General features: G+C 41.8%; 1 protein-coding gene across 1 annotated transcript in view; it reads right to left on the reverse strand.

Annotated features, from left to right (window-relative positions):
- The window catches only part of LOC120061418 (plexin A3-like), a 169,897-nt gene that overhangs the window by 99,494 nt on the left and 47,057 nt on the right, over nucleotides 1–23,346 (reverse strand). The window contains exon 4 of the mRNA XM_039011213.1: nucleotides 4,589–4,729. Within this exon, the coding sequence (XP_038867141.1) occupies nucleotides 4,589–4,729 (141 nt within the window). The remainder of the gene's footprint in view (nucleotides 1–4,588; nucleotides 4,730–23,346) is intronic.

The following is a 23,346-nucleotide window of genomic DNA, read 5'->3' on the forward strand; positions in this document are numbered from 1 at the left end:
AACTGTAATGAACTTAGCAGAGGTAACTCCGGGTCTTCTTTTCCTGTGGCGGTCCTCATGAGAGCCAGTTTATTTTTACTATTTTCTACATTGTAGAAACAAAGAAAAACTCTGGAATGAGAAGATGTGTCCAAACTTTTGACTGGTACTGTATATATCTATATATACTGTATGTATATCTATTTATATACAGTGGCAAAAAAAAGAATGTGAACCCTTTGGAATTACCTGGATTTCTGCTTAAATTGGTCATCAAATATGATCTGATCTTCATCTTAGTCACAGCAATAGACAAACACAGTGTCCTTAAACTAATAACACACAAACAATTATACGTTTTCATGTCTTTATTGAACACACTGTAAACATTCACAGTGCAGGGTGGAAAAAGTATGTGAACCCTTGGATTTAACAACTGGTTGACCCTCCTTTGGCAGCAATAACCTCAACCAAACGTTTTCTGTGATTGCGGATCAGACCTGCACAGCGGTCAGGAGGAATTTTGGACCCTTCATCTTTAAAAATTGTTTCAGTTCAGCAATATTCGTAGGATGTCTGGTGTGAACCGCTCGCGAGGTCATGCGACAGCATTTTAAATCGTGTTGAGGTCAGGACTCTGACTGGGTCACTCCAGAAGGCGTATTTTCTTCTGTTGAAGCCATTCTTTTGTTGATTTACTTCTGTGTTTTGGGTCGTTGTCCTTTGCATCACCCAACTTCTGTTTAGCTTCAAATGGCGGACAGATAGCCTTACATCCTCCTGCAAAATGTCTTGATAGACTTGGGAATTCATTTTTCCATCAATGATAGCAAGCTGTCCAGGCCCTGAGGCAGCAAAGCAGCCCCAAACCATGATGCTCCCTCCACCATACTTTACAGTTGGGATGAGGTTTTGATGTTGGTGTGCTGTGCCTTTTTCTCTCCACACATAGTGTTGTGTGTTCCTTCCAAACAACTCAACTTTAGTTTAATCTGTCCACAGAATATTTTGCCAGTAGCGCTGTAGAACATCCAGGTGCACTTTTGTGAACTTCAGACATGCAGCAATGTTTTTTTTGTACAGCAGTGGCTTCTTCCGTGGTGTCCTCCCATGAACACCATTCTTGTTTAGTGTTTTACGTATCGTAGACTCGTCAACAGAGATGTTAGCATGTTCCAGAGATTTATGTAAGTCTTTAGCTGACACTCTAGGATTCTTCTTAACCTCATTGAGCATTCTGCACTGTGCTCTTACAGTCATCTTTGCAGGATGGCCACTCCTAGGGAGAGTAGCAACAGTGCTGAACTTTCTCCATTTATAGACAATGTGTCTTACCATGGACTGATGAACACCAAGGCTTTTAGAGATATGTTTGTAACCCTTTCCAGCTTTATGCAAGTCAACAATTGTGCAGACTCAATTGTCCTGAGTCATTGCAGGCAATCTCAACGCTGTGCGTTACAGGGAAGACATCCTCCTCCCTCATGTGGTACCCTTCCTGCAGGCTCATCCTGACATGACCCTCCAGCATGACAATGCCACCAGCCATACTGCTCGTTCTGTGTGTGATTTCCTGCATGACAGGAATGTCAGTGTTCTGCCATGGCCAGCGAAGAGCCCGGATCTCAATCCCATTGAGCACGTCTGGGACCTGTTGGATCGGAGGGTGAGGGATAGGGCCATTCCCCCCAGAAATATCTGGGAACTTGCACGTGCCTTGGTGGACGAGTGGAGTAACATCTCACAGCAAAGAACTGGCAAATCTGGTGCAGTCCATGAGGAGGAGATGCACTGCAGTACTTAATGCAGCTGGTGGCCACACCAGATACCGACTGTTACTTTTGATTTTGACCCCCCCTTTGTTCAGGGACACATTATTCCGTTTCTGTTAGTCACGTGTCTGTGGAACTTGTTCAGTTTATGTCTCAGTTGTTGAATCTTATGTTCATACAAATATTTACACATGTTAAGTTTGCTGATATTAAACTCAGTTGACAGTGAGAGGACCTTTCTTTTTTACTGAGTTTATATATGTACTCATTATATATCTACTAATATATATATGTTTATATATATACACACATACAGTGGGGCAAAAAAGTATTTAGTCAGCCACCAATTGTGCAAGTTCTCCCACTTAAAAAGATGAGAGAGGCCTGTAATTTTCATCATAGGTACACTTCAACTATGACAGACAAAATGAGAAAAAAAAATCCAGAAAATCACATTGTAGGATTTTTTATGAATTTATTTGCAAATTATGGTGGAAAATAAGTATTTGGTCAATAACAAAAGTTTATCTCAATACTTTGTTATATACCCTTTGTTGGCAATGACAGAGGTCAAACGTTTTCTGTAAGTCTTCACAAGGTTTTCACACACTGTTGCTGGTATTTTGGCCCATTCCTCCATGCAGATCTCCTCTAGAGCAGTGATGTTTTGGGGCTGTTGCTGGGCAACACGGACTTTCAACTCCCTCCAAAGATTTTCTATGGGGTTGAGATCTGGAGACTGGCTAGGCCACTCCAGGACCTTGAAATGCTTCTTACGAAGCCACTCCTTCGTTGCCCGGGTGGTGTGTTTGGGATCATTGTCATGCTGAAAGACCCAGCCACGTTTCATCTTCAATGCCCTTGCTGATGGAAGGAGGTTTTCACTCAAAATCTCACGATACATGGCCCCATTCATTCTTTCCTTTACACGGATCAGTCGTCCTGGTCCCTTTGCAGAAAAACAGCCCCAAAGCATGATGTTTCCACCCCCATGCTTCACAGTAGGTATGGTGTTCTTTGGATGCAACTCAGCATTCTTTGTCCTCCAAACACGACGAGTTGAGTTTTTACCAAAAAGTTATATTTTGGTTTCATCTGACCATATGACATTCTCCCAATCTTCTTCTGGATCATCCAAATGCTCTCTAGCAAACTTCAGACAGGCCTGGACATGTACTGGCTTAAGCAGTCCCTGGCGGCGGCGTGTGTTACTGATGGTAGGCTTTGTTACTTTGGTCCCAGCTCTCTGCAGGTCATTCACTAGGTCCCCCCGTGTGGTTCTGGGATTTTTGCTCACCGTTCTTGTGATCATTTTGACCCCACGGGGTGAGATCTTGCGTGGAGCCCCAGATCGAGGGAGATTATCAGTGGTCTTGTATGTCTTCCATGTCCTAATAATTGCTCCCACAGTTGATTTCTTCAAACCAAGCTGCTTACCTATTGCAGATTCAGTCTTCCCAGCCTGGTGAAGGTCTACAATTTTGTTTCTGGTGTCCTTTGACAGCTCTTTGGTCTTGGCCATAGTGGAGTTTGGAGTGTGACTGTTTGAGGTTGTGGACAGGTGTCTTTTATACTGATAACAAGTTCAAACAGGTGCCATTAATACAGGTAACGAGTGGAGGACAGAGGAGCCTCTTAAAGAAGAAGTTACAGGTCTGTGAGAGCCAGAAATCTTGCTTGTTTGTAGGTGACCAAATACTTATTTTCCACCATAATTTGCAAATAAATTCATAAAAAATCCTACAATGTGATTTTCTGGATTTTTTTCTCTCATTTTGTCTGTCATAGTTGAAGTGTACCTATGATGAAAATTACAGGCCTCTCTCATCTTTTTAAGTGGGAGAACTTGCACAATTGGTGGCTGACTAAATACTTTTTTGCCCCACTGTATATATATATATATATATTTAAATAACAATGCACCAAAATCATATCTCTTCCTTTTGACTACACAGACCTTTTCTAAATCAGAAAGACAAGTCTTCTCATTGGAGGACTGTCTCTCTTTACTTCGTTATTTCTGAGACATGCATTCTGACGGTAAAAAGCGAAAGGCTAAAGATCAAATCTTTGTGATAACTGCACAACGACAGCAATTCATCCTTCCTTTCAATAAATTGCTTGATTATGAAGAAAACAAATAAGCTGATAGATGTATTATGCAGGGAACCGGGATTATTAATGCGTGCAGCTGTATGTACTGTATGTAGGAGGATTTCTTCTAGTCAACTGCAGAGGAACTTGGTGTGTTAACCTTCCTTTCCTCTGTACAATAAGACCTCTTAGAATAGAGCTATTCTGCAAGCCTCTCCATGGAGACAAGTACCTAAAGTTTCCTAATAGGGAACCAGCTGAGGCAGAATTCAAAGACTTTGAACTGGTGTTTCATATTCTGTCTTCCAGTCGTGCAGATGTTAAAACAACATATCTGAAGTTCCGGTTGGGTTTAAAAACAAAGCAGACTGTTGACAGTGCCCTGGGTCTAATTCAATTCCTTTTGACAAACTTATCTTTTATAATTCCAAGATAGGTCTTCATAGCGCAGAACAAATGTTTTCACACGCATTATGAATGGGACTGTGAAACAAAAGCAGATATCTGGAGAAGTGAATAGAGAGAGTCTGTATACACATTCAACTTATATTACCGTTACATAAAGGTTTGAGAATCTCGAAAAGTAGGACAACACTGTATTAAACTCTGTGGTGGTTAATGCTGGAACATTCCACAACGTACAAGTTTATAACCTTCCATTCTCACATCCTGAAATAAACCTATGGATCGGCTTTGGTGGTCAGTGCTTTATTCTATCTGGTGTGTGTGTGTGTATCTCTCACCTGTTTGTCACTTAGCATGTAGATGTATTGGTAGTCAGGGCTGAAGACCATGTCACGCAGAATAGGTTTCCCTTCATCCACTGTAACAGTCTCATACAGCAAAGCACTCTGGGACGGGGGAGGTATGCCATCTACTCGGATCTGAGGGAAAATGAGACAGATATTTAAACAAATTGCTAAATAATTTCATACTTTTTTTCAGATTATTATTTGAAGAGTCACGACAACGTAATATTTTTTGTGAATATTTTTTGCGAACCAAACTATACGTGGGGAACATTTTCAAAGTTTGAAAACAGAAACATTATTTAAATTTCGCTTTTAATCAGACACAAACAACATTCCCCAAACCTCCCACAAATCCTCAGCTCTTTCACTGACCTAGAAAATAAATTCTGAGGGATTCTGAATATGAATGGGAGGGGGGCTGGTGAGGAGGAATTGTCTCAATATGTAAGATCAGTAAAAAATGTATTATGCTTACTATACACAGTTACACACACACACACACACACACACACACACACACACACAACCCCCGTTGTTTCATCATTACCACCTTCTCTTTTTCCTTACACTGATAATTAGAACATTGAGCGGGTAAAGGAGTTCTATAAATGTCAAATTCACACCATCTTTGATGTGATTGGGAATAAATACTCTGAGCTCTGACAACTGCAGTTATGGCTGCTGCAAAGTTCACCTATTTTCCCATTCTTCATTTCAGAGGAAAAAAATGGCAGCTTGCTTTTCTGTCCTAATCAATTTTGACAGAAATATGACAGAGGGAGGAATGGAACGGTAAATAAACCAAATGAATGATGAAATATAGAGGAATCCATTTTTGAAAAATCATGGAATAGAAAGGTTGACATTTGTGGAAAGATAAACTGGAGAAAATGTGAGGGTGACAAGCTTGGCTTTCTCCTAAATATCTGGGTCAGCCTGAAGTGACAAACATCGTTAGTCTGTTAATTAGCTGCCTCCTCGTTGCTGCAGTCTTAGTAATTAGTGTTGACAAGGTGGTATCCATTAGTTGAACGCTGCCATATTGGGTGTCACGAGTTGCTGGCCAAGACGGAGACCATATCCCCCAAACCAGTGGAACAGCAGGGATGAAAATATGACGGTCATTGTCTGCGCTTTGTCAGTTCAAGTGATACCAGCTGCAGTCATCTCACACCCAGCTATCTGCTGTTACGTTCCTCATTTTCACAACTTCCGAATGCCTGCGTTTACCACAACAGACACAATTAGCATTTTCCTCCAGCAAGATCTTCTCTTTTTTCTATCTAGGGCATCTGATAATTTGTGAAATAGATCCTGGGGCTTATACCTCTGACACATGATCAAATAAGAGATGTTAAACCACTTTCCATGGCTGTTACGCAAGTCTATCCAGGCATTCATTGCTATGATGCAAAATGCTCTGATTCGCTGGAGAAAATCTTACTCATAAGTCGTTGATGTCGTGATCAATAGTTTCAGAATCCCATTTCATGGACTCATCCTCTCAATGTAGTGGGTTGGAATTATGGAGAAAAACTACATCCAACTGTATTTTCGTGCCAATTCCAAAATAGCGTAAAAACAGGGAAATGTAACTGAAACTAGGCTGCAATAACATAACTGAAACACTGCAGCATTACAAAACAACTAGCAAAGAACCACACAGAAAAAAGCCAGTTCACAGTTAGCAAACTGCTGACATTGAAGCAGGTAAAGGAGAATAACCTGCCAACCTGCACACCATGCAGGACCTGCCAGGTCCATAGTAAGCCACTTTCTAACAGTTGACCTTTTATTGTGCCTGTTTAAAGACTTGGGAATATGTAAACACAGCAGAGTGAAGTCCTTGCCCTGGTTGATGCTGTAAAACCATATGGCATACAGTTTATCAGGCCTGATGGTACAGCACAGTTAGCTAGCCCTGTGGGAATATGACATGCTAAATCAGAACAATACCACTGAGGTCATAAATCAAGGTTCATTGGACTAAATTAAAGCACTGCATTGTTTTAATGGAACAACAATTTGATTAAATCTGCCAAATTCCTAATTACTATTCTTCTTATTTGTGACCAGTCCCCAAGCCATTTCAGAATTACACTGTCCGTCCTGCAGCAATGCTTCATGAAGATAACACAGCTAAAGTACACAGTCTAGTTGTCTGCAGGCAGTACACTGAAACTACCCCTACACAAGCCTCCAGAGAACAGGACATAATGAAGGATGGCATATTGCAACTACAGCTGCGTCTCTGGGAAGCTTATGTCCTCCTCGGTCTAGTTGGAGTGTTTGAAATGCAGAGTCCTTGCTGAGTTGCTGACCTCTTGACAACATCAAACAGCTCAGATGAAGGTCATTGGAATTTAGATAAATATTACATTTCCTCCTGTCTCCCTGTGATTCAAATTATGTCATGGTGACAGGGGAAAAAAAATATGTCATGGTGGGAGGGAAACAATGATGTCATGGTGGCAGGGAAAAAATTATGTCATGGTGGCAGGGAAACAATGATGTCATGGTGGCAGGGAAACAATGATGTCATGGTGGCAGGGAAACAATGATGTCATGGTGGCAGGGAAACAATGATGTCATGGTGGCAGGGAAACAATGATCTCATGGTGGCAGGGAAACAATGATGTCATGGTGGCAGGGAAAAAATTATGTCATGGTGGCAGGGAAACAATGATGTCATTGGTGGCAGGGAAACAATGATGTCATGGTGGCAGGGAAACAATGATGTCATGGTGGCAGGGAAAAAATTATGTCATGGTGGCCAGGGAAACAATGATGTCATGGTGGCAGGGAAACAATGATGTCATGGTGGCAGGGAAACAATGATCTCATGGTGGCAGGGAAACAATGATGTCATGGTGGCAGGGAAACAATGATGTCATGGTGGCAGGGAAACAATGATGTCATGGTGGCAGGGAAACAATGATCTCATGGTGGCAGGGAAACAATGATGTCATGGTGGCCAGGGAAACAATGATGTCATGGTAGCAGGGAATAAAGAGGAGGTATAGGTCTGCTTGTTTGGTTGCTCGTCTGCTATGGATTTGGATTGCTCATCAGGACTTCTTTCTAAGGGCCAATCATGTTTAGTTAGGCTGATTTCTATTCTCTCTGTGAATCTGTATTCTCTCTCTTTCTCTTATTTCAGTTTGCTTAGATTTTTGCACTGTATCATGAATATGGTGAGATATACTGTATATTATATAGACCTTCTTGCATGTTTTCTGCAAATATGAAAATGAATTGATTATTTCTGTAACAACATTGAATGTTCTGTAAAATTGTACTTAATGAAAGAGATCATCTTCATTTTTGATTACATTTGAGATATATAAAAAAACAACAACATGAATTTATCCCCTAATCCTTTTATTTACATTTCTCCATATCCTCCAGATGGCGTTACAGGGGTAAGAGTAAATCAGTGTAGCTACGTATATGGTGCTCCAAGCACCAGAATATAAACACTTTAGAGAGTTCAGGGCGTTGTGAGAATTCTGATCTCTGTCCAGGGGCGTCATGCACCACAAAAATCTAAGGGAGCACAAAGTACTGTATGTGAGGATGGCTGGTGGGAGGAAGTTGGATAATTGTACAATTTTCAAACACCTGAAACAGCTTTTTCATGAGCAATAATCATTATGCTTAATTCTATGTAAAAAATGTGTTTATTTTTCTGCATATCTAAGTATACCTTTTGAGCTATTTGTATCCTACTGACTGGTTGACATTTAAAAACAAAACTAAATATGCCTCTGCATCTCTGCTCAAAAGATTGAAAGGAATGTCAGTCTTATTCAGTACAGTGAGTCCTATTCACTTGGTTGCTTTTCTAAAGTCTACCAACCTTGATGGCAGGCATGCCAACTAAGATAGTATTACATCTGCTCCTGCCACGCCCTCTACTGCTCATCCTGTGTCTCCTTAACCTGCCGCCACTCCCCGTGCTCTCTCCCTCTCTCTCTGTATGTGTGTGATTGTGTGGGCGGAGACAGCTGTGCTGGAGTCAGAGCAGATACCCACCAGCTGCAACCTGTTCCATAATCAAGACCTCTACAAATACTCAGTCCTGCCAGATCATAATCTCTGCTCAGTCTACGCTTCTAGCCGTTTGTTACTGATAGATCCTGTTGTGCCTGGTTTCCTTGCCTGATGCCGTTTTCCTCTCCGCTACAGTTCTGCCCGCTCTGACTCTGGTCCCTGTCTCCAGTTCAACGTCTCATCATCCTGCTACTCTGTCCTGGATTCCCCACCCTACTACTCCCTTGGATTCCCCTCCGGACCTGCTTACCCTGTCTCAACCCCTCTCGCTCCAGCCTCAGCCTCTGCACCTGGTTCCCTGCAACCCACCTGAGCTTCCCCTGGCCTGCACTCCATCTTCCCCTTGTGTTTCAATAAATGCCTTGGTTACTTCATCCCAGTTTCCTCGTCTGAGTCTGCTCTTGGGTTCCCTTGTTCCACTCCGCATAACAGATAGACAAGCTATATAGCTACTTTAACTTGATAGCCTGAAATGGATACTTGGAAGCTAGTTATGAGATGGGGAATCTATATGGGCTAGCTTAAGCCAACTTCCTAAAATTTCTAAATGGCTAGTGCTATTCGAGAAACAACATTAACAAAAAGTTTAACATTCTGAGGGGGCACGTGCCCCCTATGGGCATGATGCATCTGTCTGTGTTCCAGGGCTGTGAGAATACGCTGGCCCAGGGCGCAGCCATACAAGCTAAATGTGGGAAAGTGATGACATTTTAAAAAGGGCAACAAACATGTGAATTAATAAAGGTGGAACTGGATAGGGTAAGGAGCACTATGAATCAGAGGTCAGGCCAGGGGTTGTTGACTTAACTGCCTATCACAACAGGGTGTCTTGTCTGCCTTTAGGAGGAAAGAGGAGGCCATTCATCAGGGTGAAAAGAGAAAGAGGGAGGATGAAGAATGAGAGAAATTACACCATCTTAGTCCTTCATTGTTAAATGAAAATAGAAATTACTTAAGAGGGAAGGTACAATACCTCCCCCTTCCATCGACAGGAAGACATTTACTGTGAACACTGGAACTGTTAACGTGCTTTACAGTCCATTTGTCAAATCCTTACCTAAATATCAGACACATTTGTGCCTGTGACAAATGGCAGGGACTCTAAATGTGGTCATATTAAGAAATGGCTTGAAAAGAATCCTTTGGTAGTATTGTTTTTATTGAGTGAAGGGAGACTGGAACATACTATAGTGTTTTTCCACAAAGGGAATGCAGAAAATGTTTTATATTAGATCAACTCAATGTAATTCTTCATTTAGTTGCCCTCTATACAGAATTCTTACCACAGACAGCAAGCACTGAACGCAGCTGAACTGAACCGTTCCAACTATTTATATCGTCTGTTTTTTCCTAGGGTTGCAAAGGGTGGGTATATTACTGGGAATTTTTGTATGGGGCTCCCGAGTGGCACAGCGGTCTAAGGCACTGCAATTCAGTGCTAGAGTCCCTGGTTTGATTCCAGGCTGTATCACAACAGGCTGTGATTGGGAGTCCCATAGGGTGGCGCACAATTGGCCCAGCGTCGTCCGGGGTAGGCTGTCATTGTAAATAAGAATTTGTTCTTAACTGACTTGCCTACTTAAATCCAGGTTAAATAAAACATGTAATACAAATCTGGATTTTATGTACTCTATCACAAGACATCTAGTGGCCATTTTGGGTACTTCAGATTATTACATTATCAGCCTGGATTCTACCAAGTGTTGGAAACGTTCGTTGCTCAATTGGTATCAAGGGACCAGGAAAACATTCCCCACATCAGTACACCACCACCACCAGCCTGTACCACTGACACCAGGCAGGATGGGTCCATGGACTCATGCTGCTTACGCCAAATCCTGACTCTGTCGTCAGTTTGACACAACAGGAACTGGAATTCGGCAGATTAGGCAATGTTTTTCAACTCCTCAATTGTCCAGTGTTAGTGATTGCGTACCCACAGAAGCCGCTTATTCTTGTTTATAGTTGATAGGAGTGCAACCCGGTGTGGTAGTCTGCTGCAATAGCCTATCCTTGACAAGGAATGATGAGTTGTGCGTTCCGAGTTGTCGTTCTGCACACCACTGTTGTACTGCGCAATTATTTGTCTGTTTGTGGCCCGCCTGTTAGCTTGCACGATTCTCGCCATTCACCTTGGACCTCTTTTATCAAAGAGCTGTTTTCACCCACAGGACTGCCGCTGACTGGATGTTTTTTGTCTGCCGCACCATTCTCTGTAAACCCTAGACACTGTCGTGTGTGAAAAGCCCAGGAGGCCGTTTCTGAGATACTGGATCCGGCGTGCCTGGCAACGACGATAATACCACGCTCAAAGTCGCTTAGGTCACTAGTTTTGCCCATTTCAAGGTTCAATCAAACAGTAACTGAATGCCTCAGTGCCTGTCTGCCTGCTTTACATAGCAAGCCACGGTCACGTGAGTCACTGTCTGTAGGGGCGATCCATTTTCGTGAGTGGGGTGGTGTACCGAAAAAACTGTCCGCTGAGTGTAGATAATAAAAGAGTTGAACACAATAACCATGGTCTATGCCCTCTAAATCCTGACAAAATAATTCCTGCTGCCACAATGTGACTATAGGTAATGAACATTCTGAACATACGCTCGTAATGAACACTACTGCCCTTATCTTCTGTATACCACCCTTACCTTCTCACAACACAACTGATTGTCTCAAATGCATTAAGAAGGAAAGAAATTCCACAAATTAACTTTTAACAAGGCACATCTGTTAATTGAAATGTATTCCAGGTGACTACTTCATGAAGCTGGTTAAGAGAATGCCACGAGTGTGCAAAGCTGTCATCAAGGCAAAGGGTGACTACTTTGAAGAATCTCAAATATAAAATATATTTTGATATGTTTAACACTTTTTTTGGTTACTACATGATTCCATATGTGTTATTTCATAGTTTTGATGTCTTCACTATTATTCTACAATGTAGAAAAAAAACTTTAATGAGCAGCTGTGTCCATACTTTGAACTGGTACTGTATATTCAATCCTCTGGTTTCTGTTCAAAGTTGCATATAGCTTGTCTTACACCCAGGTCAACTTCGCAAAAAAAAACAAAAAACTCCCAGCAGCCTCAGCATTATGTAATAAATGTAAAACAGACATTAAAAACATTGCCTTTGGACGAGCCCTATGCACTGATACTCTGATCATAAATATCTAACCTTTTCTCCAAACTGTACGTGGGCCAGATGTGGCCGTTCTTGCCTCTAAAGGTGTAACTGGGGATAGGAATGACAGATGTCTCGATCCCTTGGCAGAGGTCAGTTTCCCTGGAGAGAGTGCCGACGCTTTTAAGTGTTTAAAGGGAATCTGGCTGAGCAAGGTCCTGGAGAGTATTTAACTGTCAGATTGGAGCTCGAGTAAAATATGGAATGCAACAATGACACATGAGAAAAGGAAGGAATGAGAGACCAATGCTATTACCTTTTCCTTTTTAGTTTGCCATGTATTGTATTTTATGTTAAACGTCATCAAAGAAAAGGATTTTGTAAAAAAAAAAATCAGATATGAAAAGTAACAGTATCACTTGAATACAGTTGTGGCCAAAATATTAATTTCCACAAAGTTTTCTGCTTCAGTGTCTTTAGATATTTTTGTCAGATGCTACTATGGAATACTGAAGTATAATTACAAGCATTTCATAAGTGTCAAAGGCTTTTACTGACAATTACATTTGTCAATAAAAGTTGATGCAAAGAGTCAATATTTGCAGTGTTGAACCTTCTTTTTCAAGACCTCTGCAATCCACCCTGGCATGCTGTCAAATAACTTCTGGGCCACATCCTGACTGATGGCAGCCCATTCTTGCATAATCAATGCTTGGAGTTTGTCAGAATTTGTGGGTTTTTGTTTGTCCACCCGCCTCTTGAGGCTTGACCACAAGTTCTCAATGGGATTAAGGTCTGGGGAGTTTCCTGGCCATGGACCCAAAATATCAATGTTTTGTTCCCCGAGCCACTTAGTTATCACTTTTGCCTTATGGCAAGGAGCTCCATCATGCTGGAAAAGGCATTGTTCGTCACCAAACTGTTCCTGGATGGTTGGGAGAAGTTGCTCTCTGAGGATGTGTTTGTACCTTTCTTTATTTATGGCTGTGTTCTTAGGCAAAATTGGGAGTGAGCCCACTCCCTTGGCTGAGAAGCAACCCCACACATGAATGGTCTTAGGATGCTTTACTGTTGGCATGACACAGGACTGATGGTAGCTCTCACCTTGTCTTCGCCGGACAAGCTTTTTTCCAGATGCCCCAAACAATCGGAAAGGGGATTCATCAGAGAAAATGACTTTACCCCAGTCCTCAGCAGTCCAATCCCTGTACCTTTGCAGAATATCAGTCTGTCCCTGATGTTTTTCCTGGAGAGAAGTGGCTTCTTTGCTGCCTTTCTTGACACCAGGCCATCCTCAAAAAGTATTCGCCTCACAGTGCGTGCAGATGCACTCACACCTGCCTGCTGCCATTCCTGAGCAAGCTCTGTACTGGTGGTGCTCCGATCCCGCAGCTGAATCAACTTTAGGAGACGGTCCCGGCGCTTGCTGGACTTTCTTGGGCACCCTGAAGCCTTCTTCACAACAATTGAACCGCTCTCCTTGAAGTTCTTGATGATCCGATAGATGGTTGATTTAGGTGCAATCTTACTGGCAGCAATATTCTTGCCTGTGAAGCCCTTTTTTGCAAAGTAATGATGACGGCACGTGTTTCTTTGCAGGTAACCATGGTTGACAGGGGAAGAACAATGATTCCAAGCACCACCCTCCTTTTTTAAGCTTCCAGTCTGTTATTCGAACTCAATCAGCATGACAGAGTGATTTCCAGCCTTGTCCTCGTCAACACTCACACCTGTGTTAACGAGAGAATCACTGACATGATGTCAGCTGGTCCTTTTGTGGCAGGGCTGAAATGCAGTGGAAATGTTTTTGGGGGATTCAGTTCATTTGCATGGCAAAGAGGGACTTTGCAATTAATTGCAATTCATCTGATCACTCTTCATAACATTCTGGAGTATATGCAAATTGCCATCATACAAACTGAGGCAGCAGACTGTGAAAATTAATATTTGTGTCATTCTCAAAACTTTTGGCCACAACTGTACAAGTCTACTGAGTATATTCCAGTTGAAGAATAAGAGTCTACTAAGTACATTCCAGTTGAAGAATACAAGTCTACTGAGTATATTCCAGTTGAAGAATACAAGTCTATTGAGTATATTCCAGTTGAAGAATACACATGTCTACTGAGTATATTCCAGTTGAAGAATACAAGTCTACTAAGTACATTCCAGTTGAAGAATACAAGTCTACTAAGTACATTCCAGTTGAAGAATACAAGCCTACTGAGTATATTCCAGTTGAAGAATACAAGTCTACTGAGTATATTCCAGTTGAAGAATACAAGTCTACTGAGTATATTCCAGTTGAAGAATACAAGTCTACTAAGTACATTCCAGTTGAATAATACAAGTCTACTGAGTATATTCCAGTTGAAGAATACAAGTCTACTAAGTATATTCCAGTTGAAGAATACAAGTCTACTGAGTATATTCCAGTTGAAGAAAACATAAAAGCAGCAGTTTAGGTGAAGTAATATTTATTGCATGTTCAGAATGTATGTCTTCATGTGCTATACTATTGAACAGAGATACACCTCTACATGCTGTTACTAGACATTTGAAAACAGAGGGGGTGAAAAACATCACTGCTTCCTTATCAGATTATAAACCTGGGATACACTACTGCACTTAGTTTCATTTTCTCAAAAAAAATGGCTACCCTTTTGTGTAAGAGGGAAATCTATTCTACATTAAACCTGAAAGCTCTTGGTCCATGAGACGAGGTCAAAATCCTCAATCTGCCCATTTATCCTCTTAAGAGAAGGGAGGACACAAAGCCCTGCACCCCAGGAACCGAACGAAGGGCTGATGATTCAATTAGGAGCCTTATCCTGTTTCCCCCCCAGCCAGCTAGTCAGATCAGGCTAAAAGCACTACAGACCCAGAAAACAGAGGTGGCTCCCCATCTCCGCTCACACTCAACACCTGCTTTGTTCCATCTCCGCTCCACAGCTCCACGGCCACATAGCCTGAGGACCAGCTCAAAGTTTTAAAACAAAAGGCCCATTCCTTTCTTCCACCTTAATGTGGCTGTGTCTCTGTGAGCCCTGACATGTCCTGACCTCTGAACCCCCTGTCAACAGGCATCTGTGGTATGTCTGTTTTATGACAGTGAGGAAGTAACAGGGTTAGACACAGCACATTTTTGTACAGACAATTAATTGTCTTGTCTTTTTTTTTCAATTAGTCTTCATTAAAACTAATTGTAGGCTGTGTGTAGAGGCCAACAGGATTCTCAAATAGCTGCCTCATACAGAACATCAGCTACACAGACATGATATTGACCCCAATTTGTTACCGAAAGCTGTGTAGTAGTGTGTATGCCTTGCGGTACAATAGACATTAAATCTTGTTTGAACAAAGTCAGCAAATATTGGTTATAACAACTATGTTCACAGTAAAAACCTAATTATGAAGGGTATCAAACAAATGTCTGAGTGACACAAATGTTTCTTCTATGTGACACAGTCGTCAGACTCTTCACACTACTTACACAAGCGTCTTCTCTAACGACATCAAGAGATACACTTAGGTGAAACAAGGCCTCTTTTGAAGTATCTCTTTAATATGTTAGTCCTCATCTCCAACCAACCATGTTGTAGTGTCTGTCTGTTCCATACTGGCATGCGTCAGTGGCTAAGCAGCTCTTGGTTGGCGTGTTGTCATCATGTGATTCCCAGAAGTCCTCTTCTCTGACCCTAGGACGGGAGGGTGGAATCTGTGTGCTCCCACATAGAGGTCCTCCACCAGCCAGGCATCATAGAGTAGCTCTCACCAGCCTACAGTCTTTCTCTATGGTTCTTATCTATCTTACCAACAACCATAACTACAGTCTTTCTCTATGGTCCTTATCAGCATCCATCAGGTCTCATCTAAAAGGAGCAATTACTGAGGAGTATTCATGCTTACTGTAAATGGCCTGCAGCAAAAACACAACACTGGTGCAACACAGGTTGGTTTATTAGCAGGGCCCGATAAAATCATATTTTTTAACTGATTACGTAAGTTTTTCCCCCAAATCCGTTTCGTTTTTCCAGCTTTCAGTTTTTCCCTGTTTTATTTTTTTCTAACTCAAAATCACTTTTTTCCTCTCTCCCCAAGTCCACACCAATGTTTAAACCACATCAGAAGACTATTTTTGAGGTCTGGGAATAAGGTGTAGGTGCAGCCTCTAAAGGGGGGTGGGGGGGGTATAAATCTAACATATGGAATTGTTTTAAGATGGTCATAACATTAATCATTTAACTATTTGATTTTTAATGTTAAATATTATTTGATGTAATTTTGAATTTGGCCATTCATAAATGGCCAAAAAAGACACTCAAAAATGAAAGTGTCTGTCCTACATCTAGGAGAGATAAGAAAGCTCAGGATATATATAATGGTTTTTTGTACACATATTTAACCCCTTATTTTTTGGGTTACCTTCATGAGAGTCTCCCCTTTCCATAGAGGGGTCATAATAGTTTGTAGGCCAACCCGTTCGGATGCTACAGACGTATTCGTGAGAAAACCAATTTTCGGGATGTCTCAAGGTCTGACAAACACCGCTCTAGCTATGCCACCTTTTACCGCAGATGTGGACTGCCGACATGGGCTGATGCTGTGGATTAAGATGCAGCCAATGCAAAAAACATTCTATCTCTAGCTTAAACTGACAGATTTTAATGGGGAGTTTTTGTATTATGTTAGTTAGATTGACGCAAGGGTGCCAGGAAGAGACCATTGTTTGGTTAAGCAGTGTTGCTGTAGCGCTCATGCAGAGTTTGCAAATCAGATGGCCATGCAAATAATCATGATATCATTCTGCCAGGTAAGCATAGGCTACTTTGTAGTTAACATTTCATTGAGAAGGTTTTTGGGAAAGCCTTACATCTCTTTTTATTTTATTTATTTAACTTTTATTTAACTAGGCAAGTCAGTTAAGAACAAATTCTTATTTACAATGACGGCCTAGGAACAGTGGGTTAACTGCCTTGTTCAGGGGCAGAACGACAGATTTTTACCTTGTCAGCTCGGGGATTTGATCTAGCAACCTTTCGGTTACTGGCCCAACGCTCTAACCACTAGGCTACCTGCCGCCCCAAAGGATGGTTATCATTAGCATCATTGCTAATGGCTACAAAAAGTGTAGACATACTCACACACCACCAGACACACACACGCACACACGCACGCACACACACACACACACACACACACACACACACACACACACACACACACACACACACACACACACACACACACACACACACACACACACACACACACACACACACACACACACACACACACACACACACACACAGAGGAGCATTCCTGTGCCTTTCAGAAAGTTGCATGAAAATACCAATCACTGATGCATTTTGTTAATGTCTTATGATTCACTTGGGCAAATTAATGCATTTTCTAATGAGTTCAATACATTTAGCTGATTTCCTAATAAGTTCAATACGTTTTTTTATATTGTTGAATTCCGTTCTGGATTCCGTGATTCCGTCCGCGTTCTCTTCCACATAGATTTTATAGGACCCTACAGCCGTTCTGATCTGCTCGGAGATACAGTGCGTTCGGGAAAGTATTCAGACCCCTTCCCTTTTTCCACAGTTAATGTAACAAGTTACAGCCTTATTATGAAATGTATTAAATAAAAACTATTATTCATCAATCTACACACAATACCAGATTTAAACAGAAATACCTTATTTACATAAGTATTCAGACCCTTTGCTATGAGACTCGAAATTGAGCTCAGGTGCATCCTGTTTCCAATGATCATCCTTGAGATGTTTCTACAACTTGATTAGAGTCCACTTGTGGTAAATCCAATTGATTTGACATGATTTGGAAAGGCACACACCTGTCTATATAAGGTCCCACAGTTGACAGTACATGTCAGAGCAAAAACCAAGCCATGAGGTGGAAGGAATTGTCCGTAGAGCTCCAGGACAGGATTGTGTCGAGGCACAGATCTGGGGAAGGGTACCACAAAATGTCTGCAGCATTGAATGTCCCCAAGAACACAGTGGCCTCCATGAATCTTACATGGAAGAAACTGAGCAATCGGGGTAAAAGGGCCTTGGTCAGGGAGGTGAGCAAGAACCCAATGGGAACCAAAGGGAACCTTCCCAATGAGAACCTTCTAGAAGGACAACCATCTCGGCACCACTCCATCAATCAGGCCTTTATGGTAGAATGGCCAGACGGAAGCCACTCCTCAGTAAAAGGCACATGACAGCCCATTTGGAGTTTGCCAAAAGGCACCTAAAGGACTCTCAGACCATGAGAAACAAGATTCTCTGGTCTGATGAAAGCAAGATTGAACAATTTGGCCTGAATGCCAAGTGTCACGTCTGGAAGAAACCTGGCACCATCCCTACGGTGAAGCATGGTGGTGGCAGCATCCTGCTGTGGGGATGTTTTTCAGCAGCAGGGACTAAGAGACTAGTCAGGATCGAGGGAAAGGTGAACGGATCCAAGTACAGAGACATCCTTGATGAAAACCTGCTAGGGAGCGCTCAGCACCTCAGACTGGGGTTTGAGGTTCACCTTCCAACAGGACAAAGACCCTAAGCACACAGCCAAGACAATGCAGGAGTGGCTTCGGGAGAAGTCTCTGAACGTCCTTGAGTGGCCCAGCCAGAGCCCGGACTTTAACCCGATTGAACATCTCTGGAGAGACCTGAAAATAGCTGTGCAGCGATGCTCCCCATCCAACCTGAAAGAGCTTGAGAGGATCTGCAGAGAAGAACGTGAGAAACTCCCCAAATACAGGTGTGCCAAGCTTGTAGCGTCAAACTCAAGAAGACTTGAGGCTGTAAATGCTGCCAAAGGTACTTCAACAAAATACAGAGTGAAGGTTCTGAATACTTAAGTAAACTTCAGTTTTTTTTTTATATATACAGTATATAAATTTGAAGACATTTCTAAAAACCTGTTTTTGCTTCATCATTATGGAGTATTGTGTGTAGATTGATTTGAAAAAATGAATTGTAATCCATTTTAGAAAAAGGCTGTAACTTTCCGAATGCACTGTACATGTCCAAGTGTTGCACTTCGGTCAAATTGCTGAGTCACTATCCCTTAATCACAATCACTACGCAAATGACTGAGTAATCATGATCTCACCAAAACATGTCACTAGCTGTTATCCTTGCTACTTAACCTATCATTGTTTTATTATTGTAGGAAGCCAACGTGTCAATTGGTTGCAGATGGAACAAAACAGTGGTGATGAGATCTTGCTTCCTGTTTGTTCTAAAATAACGACTGTATTTTAACCAGAGAACCAGTCAGTGATGGGCTGTGAATTCCACTCAGGCCTCGAAGAAGTAGTGTTCCAGGAATGTTCCCTTTCAAGAAGTGCTGTCAGGAAGCAGAGTCTGGTCAGGCACCAGTGATCTCAGCGGAACGAGCGGCCAGCAGTCACTCCTCAGGTACTGGGCTGGAGCCAAGGGACTGTCAGTGGACTGCCCAGCCATCTCACAGCAGGAATATGACACACACACACACACACACACACACACACACACACACACACACACACACACACACACACACACACACACACACACACACACACACACACACACACACACACACACACAAGCACATTAACGCACACACACACACACAAGCACATACACGCACAAACACAAACACACACACTCAATCAGGAGAGTCTCTGTCAAGGCTCCAGCAAAAAGGAGCTAAACTTTTGTCTACGACCCCAACGAGTCTCCTAAAAGTCCAATAAGCCAATCCACTTTCCACCTCCAGGCCAGCCACAAACACAATAAACATGATACTGCACTTAATTTGGGAATTAATTAAGCAGGAAATTGCTTGTTGGTTTAGCACATCCTCATGTTAGGAATTCACCCCTAAAAGTGAAATGGCACATTGTCTGAGCTGAGGGCTGTTTTGAGTGGACAGACAGTGTTTATGTTATCAGGACCACAGTCCAGGGAACTTAATTTCCAACAAATCTTTAACAATGTTTGACAGCTCTCCCACTGTCTACAACGTGAACCGTGTGAAGTATTAAAAGCAAATGGCTGTCCACAGGGCCTGTTAGGACTGTCCTAGGGCTAGGGAAAACAATTGAGACTATTTATGTGTAGAAACATTGAGATTAAAATGGAGTGAGTACCCCTTTTTATGATCCATTATGTGTGAACCAACAAAAGCAGGAAACAGGAAATATACACAGGGAATGCAAACAAAATGCCAGAGCTCTTAACTTGACACATTATCTGCAAGGACTTTCACCAAATGAACCTACTACCTGTTCCAGTGAAGAATGTGGGTACTTCTGAAACATTATTAATCATCGGGCAGGTCGGTGAATTATTCTTGTATTTAGAGGTTTAAAAAAAAGAAATTATGTGCAGTCCTATCGTTGTAATAAAATAATATTCTGTATGTCGTTGACTTACAAACCTGTAGCAATAAATGCAAGAAGTTACAATTGTTTTTCGTGGGGAATTAACTACAGTAGCCTATACCGGGGTTCTCAAACGTTTTTGCTTCAGGGACCTTTTTTGTGATAGGAAATTCCTCAGGGACACGTTATTCAGAACACATTATTCTACTTAAGAGTGCAATACAAATAGCATACAAGCAGTTTTACTAAGACTTCTGCAGTGCATGGCTGGACAAGTCTCAGGCCCTGGGAAAGCACAATGGAATCAGAGAGAACATTTTCTGCAATTCTACACATTTTGCCTCGGGCAGAGAGAAAATATTGCAGTTTTAAAGCAAATTTCAAGAAATTCTACACATTTTGCCATGGGGCAGAGACAATTTTGCTGTTTTTTAAAGATTAAATTACAGTGTATTTAGTGTATGTTCAAAACAAAACATTTGGGGAATATAAGAAGAATTAAATTGAAGAAATTTATTATTGATGGAGTACTGTGGATACCAATATCCCTGTGAGCTTTCTAAGTGTTTAGTATGTAGTATATGTTCGTATTTATTAGGATCCCTATTGGCAGCAGCTACTCTTCCTGGGGTCCAAACGGGGTGAAAACAATGACATCACACTAAAACACAACAGAAATAACACAATACATCATAAAATACATTAATAACATTCTTACTCTCTTATTATAAATGTACAATATAAAACCCACAACATCACAGTAGAGTATCTGTGTCTCTTCACAGTCCGCATTGTGTCCTGAGGTGTAGTTTTATGCAGGTTTTTCTCCCTGATTTTTCTGCTCGTTTGAGTTCCTTGATATGGAAGAGAGTTCCATGTAGTCATGGCTCTATATAGTACTGCGTGTTTCCCAGAGTCTGTTTTTGGACTTGGGGATTGTGAAAAGACCCCTGGTGGCATGTCTTGTGGGGTATGTATGGGTGTCTGAGCTGCTTGTTAAATGTTTGAACAGACAGTTCGGTGCTTTCAATACGTCAATACCTCTCACAAAGACAAGTAGTGATGCAGTCAATCTCTCTACTTTGAGCCAGGAGAGCTTGACATTCATGTTATTGATATTAGCCCTCCGTGTACATTTAAGGGCCAGCTGTGCTGCTCTGTTCTGGGCCAACTGGAATTTCCCTATGTTCTACTTTGAGACACTTGACCATATAAGTAGTCCAGGTGTGATAAAACTAGGGCCTGTAGGACTTGTTTAGTTGATTGTGATATCAAAAGAGCAGAGCAGCACTTTATCACCTCTCCGCGTACTAGCTTCCATTGCATCAGCATGTTTAAACCAAGTCAGTTTACAATCTAGGGTTACATCAAGCAGTTTAGTCTCCTCAACTTGCTCGATTGGCACATTATTCATTACAAGCTTTAGGGTTTAGAGAATGATTTGTCCTAAATACAATACTTTTAGTTGTTGATATATTTAGGGTTAAGAACATACATTGTGGATAGATAATATTGTATTGTATTGAACTCTAAACTTTTTACACCGATCCCTTGTCCAAAATGTGTTTAATCTGTTGTTGGGGCTTTCGGAGTTAATCTGTTATTTTAGTGCACAAATATTTTTTAATCTCGTTTAATCGCATTGTCTGAAAGTGTTCAAAATTCACTGAAAACATCCCTCATACATCATCTAAACAGCTAAAAACAACAATGCAATGTAAAACCAAGTAGACATTGAGGTTAAATAAAGTGTTTTCTCAATTACCAAATTTTGCTAAACGTTACTTTAGACAAAATCAAGACGTCAATATTCATGAAATGTTCTTCTATGAAAAACCTTAAATTACAGCTTCATTTGAGGTAATTCAGAAAATCCTGCGATTATCTGATCACATTTATTTCACCGTTTGACAGACCAACATTTGAGATCTGGCCTAAACCCTGGCCTATACAAGGTTTATCCCCAGCTGTGTACACAGTATCTGCTTGACAAGCTATGCTGTAATCATCCAAGTGCCAGTTCTAATCTGTCAGATTCATTTCAGTCATTTTGAGTAGAAACGGTGAACACTGTCTGGAAGGGCAAACAACAGATACTGTATGTCCCGATGTTTAAACACAAACAGAGTTAATGGAGTTTAGCGTGAGGCACTCTCCTGGTTAAAACACTTCAGTACAGTGTTGAATCTCTCTCTGACAGGAATACAGGGCGTTGGCACAGTAGAGTACAGTGTTGAATCTCTCTCTGACAGGAATACAGGGCGTTGGCACAGTAGAGTACAGTGTTGAATCTCTCTCTGACAGGAATACAGGGCGTTGGCACAGTAGAGTACAGTGTTGAATCTCTCTCTGACAGGAATACAGGGCGTTGGCACAGTAGAGTACAGTGTTGAATCTCTCTCTGACAGGAATACAGGGCGTTGGCACAGTAGAGTACAGTGTTGAATCTCTCTCTGACAGGAATACAGGGCGTTGGCACAGTAGAGTACAGTGTTGAATCTCTGACTGTCGGGAATACAGGGCGTTGGCACAGTAGAGTACAGTGTTGAATCTCTCTCTGACAGGAATACAGGGCTTCGGCCCAGTAGAGTACAGTGTTGAATCTCTCTCTGTCAGGAATACAGGGCGTTGGCACAGTAGAGTACAGTGTTGAATCTCTCTCTGACAGGAATACAGGGCGTTGGCACAGTAGAGTACAGTGTTGAATCTCTCTCTGACAGGAATACAGGGCGTTGGCACAGTAGAGTACAGTGTTGAATCTCTCTCTGACAGGAATACAGGGCGTTGGCACAGTAGAGTACAGTGTTGAATCTCTCTCTGACAGGAATACAGGGCGTTGGCACAGTAGAGTACAGTGTTGAATCTCTCTCTGACAGGAATACAGGGCGTTGGCACAGTAGAGTACAGTGTTGAATCTCTCTCTGACAGGAATACAGGGCGTTGGCACAGTAGAGTAGCTTGACCGGGCACCGAGCGGTGAATTACAGTTCCAGTCAAAAGTTTGGACACACCTACTCATTCAAGGGTTTTTCTTTTTTTACCCTTTTTTTTAAAAACTATTTGCGCTTAGTGGGACTATCATTTGTTTTTCAACAGGACAATGACCCAACACACCTCCAGGCTGTGTAAGGGCTATTTGACCAAGAAGGAGAGTGGTGGAGTGTTACATCAGATGACCTGGCCTCC

This window comes from Salvelinus namaycush, chromosome 16 (assembly GCF_016432855.1).
Source record: "Salvelinus namaycush isolate Seneca chromosome 16, SaNama_1.0, whole genome shotgun sequence".
Taxonomy (NCBI): Eukaryota; Metazoa; Chordata; class Actinopteri; order Salmoniformes; family Salmonidae; genus Salvelinus; species Salvelinus namaycush.